At 29.7% G+C, this 15903-nt stretch overlaps 1 protein-coding gene across 1 annotated transcript; it reads right to left on the bottom strand.

Annotated features, from left to right (window-relative positions):
• Positions 1-2022: 2022 nt before the first annotated feature.
• On the bottom strand, positions 2023-8436 carry LOC108453196 (uncharacterized). Its single transcript, XM_017751159.2, has 16 exons — positions 8148-8436; positions 7441-7832; positions 7284-7369; positions 6701-6855; positions 6206-6270; positions 5894-6088; positions 5644-5701; positions 5106-5351; positions 4865-4989; positions 4419-4608; positions 4251-4310; positions 3926-4174; positions 3499-3757; positions 3220-3425; positions 3016-3066; positions 2023-2850 (listed from the first exon to the last, which is right to left on the bottom strand). Exons 2-16 carry the CDS (start codon positions 7614-7616, stop codon positions 2560-2562), a joined length of 2412 nt encoding a protein of 803 aa, XP_017606648.1. The 5' UTR covers positions 7617-7832; positions 8148-8436; the 3' UTR covers positions 2023-2559.
• Positions 8437-15903: the final 7467 nt, after the last annotated feature.

Here is a 15903-nt window from a genome sequence, read left to right as displayed (position 1 = left end):
ATCTTGAAAAGCGTGGTAGTAATTGCTTATTATTTTCATATGAACTTACTAAGCGTAAAGCTTACCCATCCTCTCCATTTCTTTAGTATTGGCAGGTCGGCTCGGGGTTGGAGATCGTCGGAGGCAAAATCACACTATCAAACTATCATTTTTGGGAGAATTAATTCAAATATTAGAAATATCAAGTGAGTGGCATGTATAGGAAGTTGGTTTGTGATATGTATTTTTATTATGATTTTGACCATACGTATCAGTCTGTATTGAGTTATCGTATATGATCATGAGATGTGGTCCTTATCCATTATGGTTTATAAGTTTAATTAATTGTGCCATGTCCTATGTTTTGATGTAATGATATAGTTAGCTTTGTTTGTTATGCATGTGTTCGAAAAATTTTGAATTAAATGAAATTTTATGGCCCGGTTTCGTCTATATGTATTGTTAAGTCTGGTAATGCCTCGTACTCTGTTCCGGCCTTGGGTGTTACAGTTTGATTGTATGGACCAAAATGTTCTTGGCTTGTAATTATTTCCCATACAGAGGTGATGTCGTGACACAGATCTTCAGGAATGTGCCTGTGTCGTGACATCGAAGGCAGTCTTGAAATTCTTCTATTCTGCTCCCTATGTTGCAACATCCAATGCTCTGTGTTGCAACACAACGACTAGTATCGAGTTAACACGCTTTCTAATGGTCTCTTGCACACGCACAAAGTATATTAGCTCGCCCTTAGGCCTCATTCAGTCCCTAAGGTCAATAAAAGACTCAAATTACACACTTTATTCAATTTAACTAAAGTTGCGAAAACATAATTAAAACTTAACCAAAATGCTTGCATTCAAACTCCTAAAGTGCGAAAACTAGTTTAATTTGTTACACCAAATTACGACATATCAAACTCCCCCACACTTAAGTCATTACTTGTCCTCAAGCAAAGCAAACAAAAATAGTAAACGACAAGACGATCCTTGAGCAAGTACAGTACAAATGTTTAGCTTTGGAGCACATAAGTAATATTTCATAGTCACACATAATCTCGGCGTGATATATAGCTAACTTACCACTTCTGATATTAAACGATCAGTATATCATAAAATATACAAGCATTAAGGGTCTCAATTGCATGAATCCATCAATAAATTATACAAGTAATTTGATTATCCTAACAGACCACACAATCGTAACTTGAATTATTCAACATGATTTCAAATTGTGAATAAGCATCAAAATAGTTTCAAGCACGAAAATAGTTTGACACATTATATTGTCCCCTATTCTCCCCCTTAGTGACCTTTTCATGCTCACCCCCTTTTTCTCCTTCTCTCACCTTCTTTATATCTCCTTATAGGAAATCTCAACACCTTTCTTTCTTTTTCGCAGTACCTCACTCACAATTGCTTTTATAACTTGTATATAGAAGGATAAATATTCATAATAGTAATAATTGTTCTAATAAAAAATAATTTTTGATTTTTTTAAATTAAGTTAGTGTCAAATTAACCTGTGACACCAATTCAACAAAATAATTATTCTATTTCTAATAAGTGGAATAAAAACACCACAAACACCTCTTAAATGTATAGAATCATATATTAAAATTTATATAAATATAAAATAATTTAATATAACATGGTTGAAGCTTACCCAGACGAAAATTGAGTAACAACTAACGAGCTGACAAGTAAAGGATGATTAGAAAGCTGATAAATAGAGCTCCTTCCTTTGCCCTTTCCATGGAAAGCAACACCTTACTAAATTAGTTGAGAGACAATTTTTTATACAACAAAAGCCCAGTTCCTCGATGGCAGATTGTAAAATTATCAGAGCCAGTTGTAATACAGGTATCATAACCCATGTGAATATTTTATATTTCATCACCAATTTTAGTGTACAAGATCAGCCCCACAGTGTCATGGAAATTTCCACTTGATTTCGTGTTGCATTCATGAATTCATTTCAAGTTTTCTTTTTTCCGACTTAAGGGGAAAAAAACATAAAATATGGTATCTTGTGAACCTAAAATTATAGCTCTAAACTGATTCACTGCTGAATTCATTCAAATGCTTCTTCGGCATGTTTACATACATAAACATGATCATTCTGTGTGATGGGAAAGAATCGAGTCATTTGCTAAAACCCAAAACAACAAACTAACCTACTGGATTTTTTTACATTGCTAGCTTTTTTTTTTCTAAACAATATCTATTGTAAAAAACTTGGTCATTTTACTCAGCGTAAAATATGCTGAGCCGACAAAAACTCCGTCGTAATGGCAAAAATTAAAACATCGAGCTACTTCAAACATACATACAACCTTCCAACATAAGCATCTTCGACATCATAATTTACAGCTGCTACCATCTCCCAATGCATCTACCCATCCGCCCATTGTGCAAGAACGCGGTTGCTAGACACACCCACTAGAACCAAAATTGCAGTGAATCTTGCTCTTTTCTGATGCTTGAGAACTTAAAACACTGATCACGGGCTCTGCAATTAGCGATCAATCTGGATACCATGCATGAGAAGGTGGATCAATTTCAAGCTCCTGAAATGTGGTTATTCAAATAGTTCTGGAAACGACCACATTATGAACCGAGCAAAAATATCTGACTCCAAAAACTCTATATGAGCAGCTCGTCCAATGAAAGTATTCAAGTTTTTGCCATAGGTAGACGTGTCAAAGTTGACATCACAACGAATAAACACCCGGTTCTCACAGGTAGGAGCCCTTATCTGGTCTATGCAGTAATTCAACATCTCCAGAAATGCTTTTCCCTTTTTGGAATAGTCTGTTGATGCTGCCCGGCATGACTCAATTCTGGCAGAGTGATATGGAACATAACCATCCTGTGAAGCGAGTCATCTGTTAATTACCTTACGAGTAGAACAGAAAACACTTGAAAAGTATAGTTACTGTACTATCTCTTAAAACTACAAAGTAGAACTGCTCGATTTTTTCCAAACTCAGAAACAGCCCGAAGACAGTAACAAGTTCAAAGAGGCAAGGAATACCTGGGGTGACGAAAGGAGGACTATATTCTTGAAATTTTCCAGAGTTTTTTGCTGAAAGAAGAAAATGGACCGTTTAAGAAATTCAGTGCTTTGAAAACAATGACATATTTCTGACATATAAATACTCAACCATAACAATAGCGAGTAATTGAAAGGAAGAACGACCACAAAACTCAAACCATGATACGACATTGTTAGCAATACCTTACAAAGTTTGTAGAAGAAAGTGTTACGGATATCTGGGTCATCTGTGAAAGTTAGCTGATGAATGCACTGCGTCCCCTTGAGCTTCTTCAAAAGCCACAACCCGGAATTGAATAAAGAATTTGAACTGTATAGATATCCCAAGTGTGGACCAGACAGAGATACGTATGTATGGAGGAATCTCAGGTAAGGTTCCATAATACTCTCTGCATACGGAAAAGCACATATCAAGCAGACATTTCAAAAATAGGAAATAAAGCTTTAGACAAGAATAACTACCTGCTAATGCTGTTCTTATTATAATGTTCCCAATAGAGTGCCCGACAAAACTAAGTTTGATATTTCGTAAGTCACCAGATCTTGAAGCTTTGTCCATTTTCTTTTTGACATATGCAATCACTTCATGTGCCAGCCTTAGTCCCATATCTCTGAAGTCTCCAGATGTTTTCTCTTCATTTGCCTCTGACATTAGGAAATGTATCTTGGAATCTATCAAAAGCCATTGGTTCCTAACAAGTCGCAGATCCAGATGATGCCCCTATATATTCAAATCAGGATTAGATGAAAGAAACTGCACGTGCATAAAAATTACTTCAGGTGCTCATTAAAACATACTCCGGGTCAAATAAATCATCGGAATAGATAGTATCAAATTAACGCAACAAAATTACAACCAAAGAAACAAGTGTGGGAGACCAAAACTTGCCTGAAAACCATGCACAAAGACAACGATCTTCAAGTCATGCCCACTCCGTGCAGCACTTGTACTTGATTGACTCTTCCCAGCTTCAAGAACAGTGCTTGTGGTAGCTAAATGCATTACGTCAAAATTCTTCAAGAATGATATATCACTAACAGTACGACGAGGTGCATTTATTACACGTTCCATAATTACAATAGGAACTCCTGAAGGATCTCCAAATATTTGCATGTCTTGGATCGATCGATTGTTAATCTGTGTGCAAGCAGTTTTGCCGGTAAACTAAGGTAAACAGCAATAAAGACGATAAGAACCATAAACACAAGAATACCCTCATTTGTGCAATACTTCGTCGATGAAGCTCAGCTCTCATGGTTGCTAACTCTGCAGGCTGCATTGCACAATATCAATTTTCCAAATTAGAAACTAAGTGAAAGAAATATTCTCTCATAACTGAATATGTAAGCCAACACAACAAAAACAAAAAAGAAGTATTTACTTCATCAGTTAACTTCAGCAAACTGGGACCCCTCTTATGCACAATATGGTGGGAAGGCTCATCAAAACCACCATTTATATAATGGTGAGGCATTTCAACCTTAGAGTAAACCATCCATATTGACCATTCAGCTCTTCGATCCTTAGCCCATGCATCACGAAGGAATTGCACTATCTGTGTTTTATTCTCCCTGGAAAAAAAAATGCAATTTTAACATCTAAAATAAGCACAGATATTATGAATTAAGGGACTCAACTCATCTTTTCTGTTGATTAGTAGTTAGGGATGCAATGGTTAATATTTAGAGGTCCAAGTAAAAATTTGAAGATAAATAAAGTCAATGACATAGTTCCACTCGGTTATCTGCAAAAAGTTACTTCTGAGTTTAAACAAACCTCAATACACTTTGTATTCTTACAAGACCTGTAAATAAAAATGTATCTGACCTGTGGAAATTGAGGAATGTGTTCCATAAATACGACACCTGTTCACCCCATAGATTAAATAATTTAATTTTATCATCCTTGGATAAGTTCTGGAGCAACCTAACATCTAATCTACCACCAACTCCCTGTTAAAGAGAGGAAGCTATTGTAGTTTCAATCAATAAAAAAACCTATAATATCATTAAAAAAAAGGAGAAATAAATAGGAAAGTGTATGCAGCTAGATAAAATAAAGCAAGGACCTCAAGACCATTTTGTGGCTTGCCTTGTCCGGGAACTTCAGCATGAGCAGTAGCCGGGTTTGCTTGCAGAATGGAATCAGATAGTTTTGTTTCGTTCATTGTGGATGTAAATTCAGTTAAATCAATTACTCGGTTAATACCATTGCCAAATCTTTGTAGCTCCACAAGCAGTGTGTCACGAGCATCAAATAAAGCCTTAACAAGCGTGGCATGTTTCAAGTCAGTACATGCCACTTTATCTAGTGCCTGGTCAATCACATAATTGAATTATCAGTACATAGAATCCTGACTATTAATGATAATAAGAAGATATAAGATGATTTCCACTATTGCTCATGTAAATCCACAAGAAAAAACATTATTAAACCCAAAAAACTAAAAACGGCTATTTTGAACTTTATTATCTTAAATAATAAAGCCTCATAATATTCATAAATTCAGATCAACGTATTATACCCACAGTTTCCACCGCTCAAACAAATAACTAAACTATTAGAGATGTGTTACTGTTTATTATTATCCTATGTTTAGAACAAACCTGACTAGATCCGTCGATAGTTTCACCAGCAACAGCATTGGGGGCACTATAAGGAATGCTGAAATAATTCAACAGGTCAAATTACTACGTGTCAACATAGCACAATTTACTTTATAACCAAGACCGCCCCTCCCTTTCTCTTTCATTCCACCAAGAAATACCCCACCCCGAAAGAAGGTTCAAAAAGGGTGATGAAAGGAATATGAGTCCTGTTAAGTTAGCATTGCTGTTTCTAGAATCTGTGACAAACCTGGGTACTTTCTTTGCGCCCTTGCGAGAACCAACTTTTAGGAGACAGATGTGAACACTTACATCCACAAGAACAGCATGAAATGAATCAAAATAAACAGGGCAATAGGAATGCAGTCCTAAAAGAGCTTTAGGAGGGATACGAAATTCATGAACAGCAGCAGGGCAACCATCTGAAGAAGGCTGAAACTCAGAACTGAATGCAGCAGTTTTCAGTTAATTATGAGAACTTTTAAATTAAAAAGAAAAAAAAAATATAGAGGTAAGTGAAATGATGCACATATAAAAATGAAAACAGGATTTATCAACTTACCCTTTCTCCAATACAGGAGAATAGAGAAGCTCAAACTTCAATATGACAGCTGATGATAAAGGGCCCTGTTAGATATTACTACATTAGCACCATAATAGGTTATAAGAGAATATAGATATTGACCTTCAATGGCTCGGCAATAGCCAAACCAATCATGGTAGGAAAGATTCTATGGATGTCCTCCATGAATACCAGAATCAATTGAAGAAAACACTGGTAAGAGTCAACTTTTGGGAACATCCAATGCCATTTCCATTCAATATATGGTTGGAGTTACAGATCTGAGCATCATTTGATATCAAAAGAGTAAAGCATCAAACCTATGATAGACTGACATTAGGCCGTATATTTACTAATGAAAATATGTGAATCAGTGGTACAGGCAGGTTAAGAGCTGCACAAGTTCTAGCAACGTATGTGGTTGAATCAACTGCTAAAAAAGAGAGTTGTGTGCAAATGTGAGTATGTGCAGGAAAATAAAGAGAGATTTCCTGCCTCGTTCTCAGTAAGGGGTAGATGAAATGCAACCAAGATAGATAGAAGAACATCCTGTTTCGCATATTTGATTCGAAAAGGCCGTGTTGCGAAACTGTTGTCAGTGTCATCAATCCTCCACACTCCGTATACATCATCAGAACCAACGTTTGGAGCTGCAACATTTTCCTAGTCTTATTAAGAAAAAAAGAATGTTGTCTAAAGACAAAAATCAATGCTGGGTTTTAATTAAGCATGTAACCTACTTCAGATGTATTTGCTTCAACTGCATAGAAAATATTTTGATCAATTAATTGGACAACATAGCACATTTTTCTATTATGAAGTGGCACTTCCCAATAAAGTAAACTGCAATTTTCCAGTTTAGGTCTCTAGAGCGACTGGTTTCAATACAAAATGACTGAATATAGCAATACTGGAAACATTTTATAAGTTAATGAGATAATGTTCTGACTATAATGACAAATAGAAACTTTCTAACTTTAAGAAAATTATTTTATATATTTTTTTTCTTATAAAGGAATGGAGGCAAATAGGTAACAAACGTTAGAAGAAAAAAAGCAACTGAATTTTAACAATTTACCTTCATATTGCATGACTCTTGAAGGCGCTCCTATAGAAGTTTGCTGATCATTTTCCCATCTCATAGTAATCTTAAGTCGATACCATCTAAACAAATACAAAACATAAGGATAATACGCACAAATCATAGTAAACCAAATATAAAAAATGCTCCATACCCTTGCTGGAAAAGATCAAGGTTATGAAACCTATGGATGTAAATTGCAATCTCTTGGATAGTATCCAACATGACAGCCGGCTGTACTTTAGCCGGTTGCGGTTTTGCATTGGATAACTTCTTCGCTTGTTCGACTTTATTATTGAAACCAATTAACCACGCAATACGACGTAACATATGTAATCAAAATCAAGTATCCACAAATATTGCATCCCTCTTTACTTTTTCGCTCTGAAGTACCAAAATCCAGGGTCCTTCTCAAAACCATATACCCTTGACTGTCATACAATCATCAGAGAACAATGCACCCTCACATAAAAAACCAAGACTAACAACTCTCTCTATACGATCCACTGTCTTTATTTCTCCTCGTACAATGCAAAGGCTAAATAGCTGCAAAAGGAGGAACCAAAAAAAAAAAATTCAAAATGTTGAAAAAGAAAATCATCATTCCAAAAATCAGTAACAGCATAAATTTTTAAGGAATTGCATTAAAGGCTGCTATATAATGAGAACATTGCAATTTAAAAGAACCAAATAAGAACATTTTGAGATTATTAACAGTATGGAACTAACAGTGTTCAGAATAAAATTAATCAAGTTTACTAACAACCTTAAAAATAAAATAAAATAAAATAAAATAAATCCAAATAAAAATGATAAGCAACCAAAAAAAGTAGGAAAAAGAAAAACAAAAAAACAACAAACCTGGGCTCAGATCTACAAATAGAGATAGGGTTTGCAGGCTTTTTGGTGTTATAGCTACAGATGAATGGGGAGGTTGATAAAGAAAGAAAATTAAATATAAAAATACTAAAAGAAATGGAAATGAAATACAGAGATCTGGTGGAATACGTTGATCTTTATTTTGGTTTCGTTTTTAAGAAAAAATGAAGTTACTATTTTATTTTATTTTTATTAATTAAATTTTGTAGAAATAGTTAGGTAAGATATTTAGTTATTTACTGTATTTCAAATGTTTAAATTTAAATTTTAAAATCTTATAATTTATCAATGTATTTTAAATGTTCAAATTTAGGTAGCTTTCCTACCTTCTTCTCTTCTTTTATTATTACCATCCCTCTTATTCCAACAATAATAAAATCTATCTTTAAATCCAAAACAATTTTTTTTATAAAATAGATATCACAAGTTAATTTCGTTGGAAAAAGTCGATTATGTCAAGTATTATTATCAATATAAGGAATTTAGATTCGAGCATGCTAAAACACTTTAACATCTCTATTTAAAAGCTAGGAAAAATGTTATGGATAATCTTAATAAAAACTTTGGTTGAAAAAAACAGACTAATCTAACATTTCTTTTAAATTAGGTTAAAATATAATATAAGTCTCTATATTCTTCAGAATTTGTACTTATGTTTTTAGGAATTTTGTTCCTCTATTTTTACATTTTGAAATTTCAGTCCAACTATTAATGATATTAAATCTATTTTATTAAATTTAGATTCATTATAATGCCTTTTTTAATTACATTTATACCAAGTGAGTATTTTTTTAATTACAAAATGTCACACCAATTAATTTAACAAAAAAATTAAAAGTGTTAACAATTAGATTTGAATTTTAAATTTTAAAATTTGAGAAATTAAATTCTTGAAAATAAAAGTATATTGACTAAATTTCAAATATTTATATTATGATGATACTTTTGTCTTTTCACGTATAATCTTTATATAAAATAACTAAAATCCATATATCCAAATATCAAACTATGGAGGAAGCTTGGGGGCTGCTAGGGACCCCGACCCTCCTAAAATGAAAATATATGTTTTAGTTCATTTATAATTTATAAATTTATAAATTATTGATGATAAAATTACAATTTGATCTCAAAAATATAATAAAATTTTGATTTAATCCTTTAAGATATATAAAAAATAAATTATTAAAATGGTGAAATTTTATTTTTACTATCATAAAAATATAATATAAAATGGTGAAATTTTCCATCTTCGTCCCCAGATCAAACATGTATTTATAATAAGATTTATTTATAAGCTATTTATCCCTCCACCACTAATCATTATTGATTAAATTTTTAAATTTTGTTTTATAATTTTACTTTATTCATAATTGATACACTTCATGGGCTAGTGATTAGGTTTTTTCGAGCAAATTACTATTACATATATAAAATATAAAATTATTTTATAAATCCTCTTTTAACACATTATCAATAGTCTCTATCAATTAAAATAAACATATCATCTTTTTCACATCATATGTATAGTTGGTAAGGAGAGATCACGGATGACATGAAAAAAAAGAAGATAATGTGTTTATTTTTAATTGGTAGAGGCCATGATGATGTGATAAGGAGGATTCATAAAATAATTTTTCACAAATAATATGTAATATTTTAAATAATTGTTTCAATATAAAACCATATTTTATAAATTTTTAAATAAAAGATCTATTTTAAAATATTAAAATATATATTATCATTTGTTACATGATCACTATAATTTTTTAATAAATTTTCTTGTTACTTAATTTATGGGTGAGATTAAATTTAAAAAAAAAACGTAATATAAGGTTATCTGAGACTTGTATATAGACTTTATTTGATTTATTTGTGTAAAAAATTAATATTTTTATATTTTTATGATAAAGTTTAAATTATATTGTATTAACTAAATAAAAATTAAAATTAAACTTTACAAATAATCAAAGATAAATCTTGAAATGGGCGAAGATAATAAAAGAATAGCAATCAACAGTAAAGGGCGAAGTTAAAAATTTTTTAGGAGATTAAAAATAAAATTTAAATTTTAATAACTTATATTTTATAATTTTTAAAGAATTAAATTATTTTTATTATTTTAAGGAATTAATAAAGGAAGACTTTACTTTTACTAATTTAAAGGTTTAACATTTTTAAAGGGTGTAGAAAAATTTTGAATTTTAGGAGTGGGGGGCCACTGCTAACAGCCAGTTCAGTTGTCCCCTCTTAACTACAGCCTAAATTCTCCTAATTTATAGTTAAGGTGTTAAATAATTATTAACTTATTTATAATTATGTTAGTCTTTTGAAAGCATAGAGCATAATTATGTTTGAAAACATATGTTACAATGAGTAAAAAATTAAGAAAATGTTATGTATTTCTTTTTCGCAAAACTAAATATAAATTAGTTTACTTTTATATTATTTTAAAACTAAATTGATGATGTAATTTATAAAAATGTAAATATTAAATTAAATATGAATAATCAAAATTTATTTTAAAAATACAAAAAGAGTAAAGAGGGAATGTATTATTATGTTTTATAGAAAGGAATTTTTATTCATAAAAGGTACATGTGAGTAATGTGGAAAAAATAAAAATGTTGGGAGAAGGTCCTGCAATTTTAGAATTTCGAATTAATGCTCAATTTACACAAATGTAAGAACATTAGGGACCAACAAAGTAATTGGTACGTCCAAAAGTCATTAAATAAGTATAATAAAGGGCTCTGTAGATAAATTAAAGTGAAATTAATGAGTGAGTTTGAAACGTTGAAGTCCTTTTAAAGTTACTGAAGAAACACCAAAGGGCATAAAATGATAATTTCCCTTCCATTCATACTTTAGCAAAGTTTAGAAAATGTCAAGATGTCATAATATAAGCGTAATCTCGTTATGATATATTCCTTAAGTTATTTAAGATTTCAGGCATAATCTAAAATTGTAGATAAAATTATCTCTTATCTTCATATTACTTTATGATTTATTGTATGATTGTTAAGAATTTATTATTATTTTTAAAAAAATTATTTGTTGAATTGATGAACTTGAGTTTGTTTGATTAATTCTTTTCTTTTATGAAATTGTTTAATTAATCTTAATTACTAGTTTTTTTATATGGTTTTAGTTTTTGAAAATAAATTCCTCCATATTTTTTACCCTACATAAAATTTACAAATAAGCCTATAATAACTTACATTACTAGACAAAACCCATATTACCATAAACATTAACATGTTTTTAGAAACACACTATTTCAAATCAATCTTCTTAAACTTGTTGGAAAACCCTAAATCATATTATAAATTTAGGTTTTGCTTTTTTCCCAATTAAAAGCAAGCTAAATTCTTTAAAAAAATTTATAAACCATATAAATAAACTAGATTCAATAATTGTTTAATTGAATTCATATGATAAAATAAAATGTAATAAAGATGAATTTATTAAGTTATTATAATATTATGAAAATTTAAGATTAGAAAAAGTTAAACTTATAAAAAAACAAAAAAATTATATCAAAAATTATTTTACATATAAATATTACATTCAAACAAAATAAATAAAATAAAATAATTTGATATTTCTTTATTACAAAATTAGATAAATCAAATCCACGGTTAAAAAGATATATTTTAAAGCTGTTTTCAGTTCCAAGGAGAAATTCAAGGCATTAAATTTGAGCATGATTGAAGGAAAGGCCCAAAAAGAATTCCACGAAAAAGAAAACACAAACAATCCTAGGGCGACATTTCCACGTGCTTGCTTATCTGATTCAACAAATCAAACATAGAGATATGTGCCATTAATTATTAATGGATTTTTCATAACCAAATCAAGTCAAATGTTTTTTACCCCTTTTTTACATGGTCCAATTTCAATTCTAACCTCCCATTAAATTTCAGTTTTAATCCTTATATTTTACTTAAATTTATACCTATAGAGCCTTCCCTACATGACACATGTTTAATGTTTTCATTTGTTTTTTACATGACAAGATCATGATTAAATTTCAATTTTAATCTCTCTAATTTTCATGGTTAAATTTCATTTATGATCCCTATATTTTATTTAAATTTAAGATTTAATCTCTATACTTTAATTTTAATATAATTTTGTACTTCAAATTTTATAATACCATTAGTTAGATTAGTTAGTTTAAATATTTTATTCGATTAAACAACTTTTGTAAATTTTAAAAATGTTGATACTATTAAAATTCTTTATTAAATTTAAGCCAATTAAATGTCATTTGTTTTGTTATATGAATATCAACTGAACCTTTTTTTCTAATTTTAAAATGTCACATCAATAAAATTAATAGACAAATTTTATTATTGTTTACAAATGAACCTAATTTTTAAATTTAAAAAGTAGAGGACTAAATTCATGAAATTAAAAGTATGAATATTAAATTATAAATATATGAAGATTATAAGAACTTTGAGCATATTGTAACTTTTAAAATTTTACTCTATAATTTAGTAAAAATAAATAATTAACACAACGCTAAACGTAGGTTGAAATCATACTAATATACATTTAACAATTAACATTTTATCAATTGATTAATATTTGGTACACTCGTAATATGCTTTTTTATTCCACAATCAATTTTATAAAATTGTCATGTGACTCTTTTTTTTAATATTTATTTATTTTAATATTTTATTATACATTTATAGAGCACTTATCAATCCCTAGCATTACTTGTGGAGTCTTTTCACTAACGATTGTACTAAATAATTTTCTTTTATCAAACTTTTGTATATTATTATAAGATATACGATTAATTATTTAATTTTATATAATTTACATATAACATCAATTAAATCATATTTAATCTATTTTAAAATTTAATTAATAATTAAAAAGTACTTATAAAATATCGTTATAATTTTTAGCATTGTTTTATTTTGAAATATTTTCAGTAATTTTTGTATCAATATTTTAAATTTAAAAATAAAAATCTGAATTAAAGGGGTAAGATTGGTGTGCCGTTTTTTTTTTTTTTCAATTTGGGAAATCATGGATCCTCAGTAGGATGGTCAATGGTTGATTACTATCCTTTGTATTCATGAGATTTGCATGTCACTAGAATTGCATGAACCTTAATCATGAGGGATTTAATTATTATTGCATGAGAAACACCTTCTATTAAACTTAAGATTAGACATCAATTTATTGGCGACAAGATTATAATTTTTTAAGTGTTAAATAAATCAGAAATTAATTAAGTTTTCAAAAGTAGTCACCATTATGTAGGAAAGTTAAGTTAAATTGGTTTTTGTTAAATTCGTAAACTTTTTCTAAAAATTGATTAAAGTTTTCTACCAAAATAAAAAAAAAAATGTTTTAAAATGACTATTTTATAAACCCCGATTGCTTCTACGCCATTCTAGTGGTCGATGTAATCTCTCAAATTCAGGTCTAACATCTAGCTCAGGTTGGGGATGTTACATTTGGTGGAATCAATGCTATAGGTTCACAAAACTCAGATTGTAAAATTTTAAATTACTTTACATGCATGTAATAGAAAGGGGTATTTTAGGAAAAATCATGCCATAAGTTTTTGAAAAATAATTGAACCTGAGACTCTGATGTTGGTCCTACTTTAATTAATGTTACTTTTGATACTTTAGATAAACTATAATCTTAGACTGTAAACATTTAGAAAATATCTAATGTTTGAACTTTTACTTGAAAATCATAAACAAACTTTAAACTCGAAGAAACAATAGTGTTTCTAATAAATTGAGAATTTGGAGTAAAGGAAACTGTTAGTAAAATGACTGTAGTTAGTCCTTTAAGACAGTCCGTGGTAGTGAATACGATTTTCAAGAGAAGTCTATTGGAGGTTTAAGGGGAAGTATTGTCTGGAATTGCATAGGAATCAGAGTTGCGCAACGAAAGAGTAGTTGTTGGTTTAAAAGGAAGAATGGCGGATTTTGTGACTAAGCAATTGATGTACTAGTAGGGAAATTTCGGGGATGAAATTTCTTTAAAGAGAAGAGAATTGTCACATCCCAAAAACCGAGTTACAAGAATCAGGTTTGTGAAAACCACAAGTGGTCACACCCAAAATTATAAGGTTATTTTTGAGCATTTATAAATCTAGGGTTTAAAACGGATACTGAAATTAGAGTAATAAATAATTAATTGAAGTATTAAAATAATATAATCAGGTATTATTATATTAATTAATCTAAAACGAAACTTGATTACAAGATTTAATTTGAAAATAATGTGTTTTAATTGAGTTAGAACCTAATTGGAAAACGATTAAAATGAATTAAATTATTAATATTGAGACTTAACTATGAGTATTAATTATTGTATATAAACTAAAATAGGAATGTATTAAAAACTATAAAGTTAAATAAGTTAATAAGAAAAAGTTGAGTAAATGTGTAAACTAATAAAAGATATGTAAGTTAAGCTCGAAATAAATATATACAATTCAATGACTAAAATAATAAGAAATATGACATAGATTGAGTGGTTAGGCGTTGGCGCCTCTTTTAGAAGCCAAAGTTCACATCACTTTTCTCCTATTTCTTTTCTTTTTAATTTTCAACAACCTAAGATAAACACCACACTAAAATAAATATTATTTGAAGTAGAAACTTAACAAGAATGGACAATAGCCCAATGATTAACATGCCACTCTACCTTTTGCTTACCTAAGTTCGAGCGCCCTCCTTCCCTTTTTATTTCATAATTCCACCAAAAACACCCCAAAAACATATCAATATGATTAAGCATAAAAAAATAAACAAGAAATGGGCAACAACCCAATGGTTAAGGCATTAACCCCCTTAAGTGACCAAGGTTCGAGCTGTTGGATTGCTAGTACGCCTCGTGGCGCAACGGAAAAATTATTCCAACGATCTTCAACCAATGATCCATGTACGAGAAACAAATCGAGTTCAAACAAGGGTAAAAAATTTGCATTTTATAAACTAAAAAAAGGATAAATGACGTTGTGGGTGCACTATTTTGTGGTGAGGATTGTAATTTTCCATGAATTTTCCGTTTCTCACTCAACAACGGAACTTTGCTTATTTCTTTTTTTGAGGATCGACGAATTAAATGATATTTTTGTTCCAATTTTTACCTCTTCTTCTCCCTATGAATCAAACTTTTCTTTGCTATAATGGTTCAGTTCTATTATTATCAATGATACAAGTTGGAACCCTAACACAATAAGGGATTCATTTCCTTTTATTTAATCTGATATTATATATCAAAAAATAAAAACGAGATTATTCCTTATTATTAGATAAACAAATGGAAAGTCAGAAAAAGATTATATTCTTTCCAAAAGAATATCACTTTCCATATTCTTTTATATTTTGATGAATTTATTAACATAAACATTTATAGTAATAATTTTGGTCAAATATATAATTAATATTTTGTATGAATCAAATTCATATATTAATTTTATCTATGTTCTCTATCTGTACAACAAGTTTGTACATATAATGTGTTTAATATTTAACTATCAAATTAAATTAATTGTTGAATTAATTTAATTTATATGACAGCTAAATACAATACCAAATGTATTTGGATTCTGTTTGCTTCAACTATAGGATGTGACCATGTAGGCACTTGTAATGTTGGTAGTAACACTAGAATGTTTCTAACATTACAACCAACTAGTGTTATCTAGCAATGCATCATTGTTACTCAAGTTGCAAAAAATCATGGTTCG

This window comes from Gossypium arboreum, chromosome 1, assembly GCF_025698485.1.
Source record: "Gossypium arboreum isolate Shixiya-1 chromosome 1, ASM2569848v2, whole genome shotgun sequence".
In the NCBI taxonomy this organism is placed as follows: domain Eukaryota; kingdom Viridiplantae; phylum Streptophyta; class Magnoliopsida; order Malvales; family Malvaceae; genus Gossypium; species Gossypium arboreum.
This window is presented reverse-complemented; position numbering and strand designations above follow the sequence as displayed.

What these genes read in the sequence shown, in the direction of transcription:
- LOC108453196 (XM_017751159.2), bottom strand. Translation starts at nt 7,616, where the DNA reads ATGTTACGTCGTATTGCGTGGTTAATTGGTTTCAATAATAAAGTCGAA. An exon ending in GGCGCAAAGAAAGTACCCAG is followed by an intron (nt 5,702 to 5,893) that starts GTTTGTCACAGA and finishes GAATTATTTCAG; the next exon opens with CATTCCTTATAGTGCCCCCA. An exon ending in TCTTCTACAAACTTTGTAAG is followed by an intron (nt 3,067 to 3,219) that starts GTATTGCTAACA and finishes TTCTTCTTTCAG; the next exon opens with CAAAAAACTCTGGAAAATTT.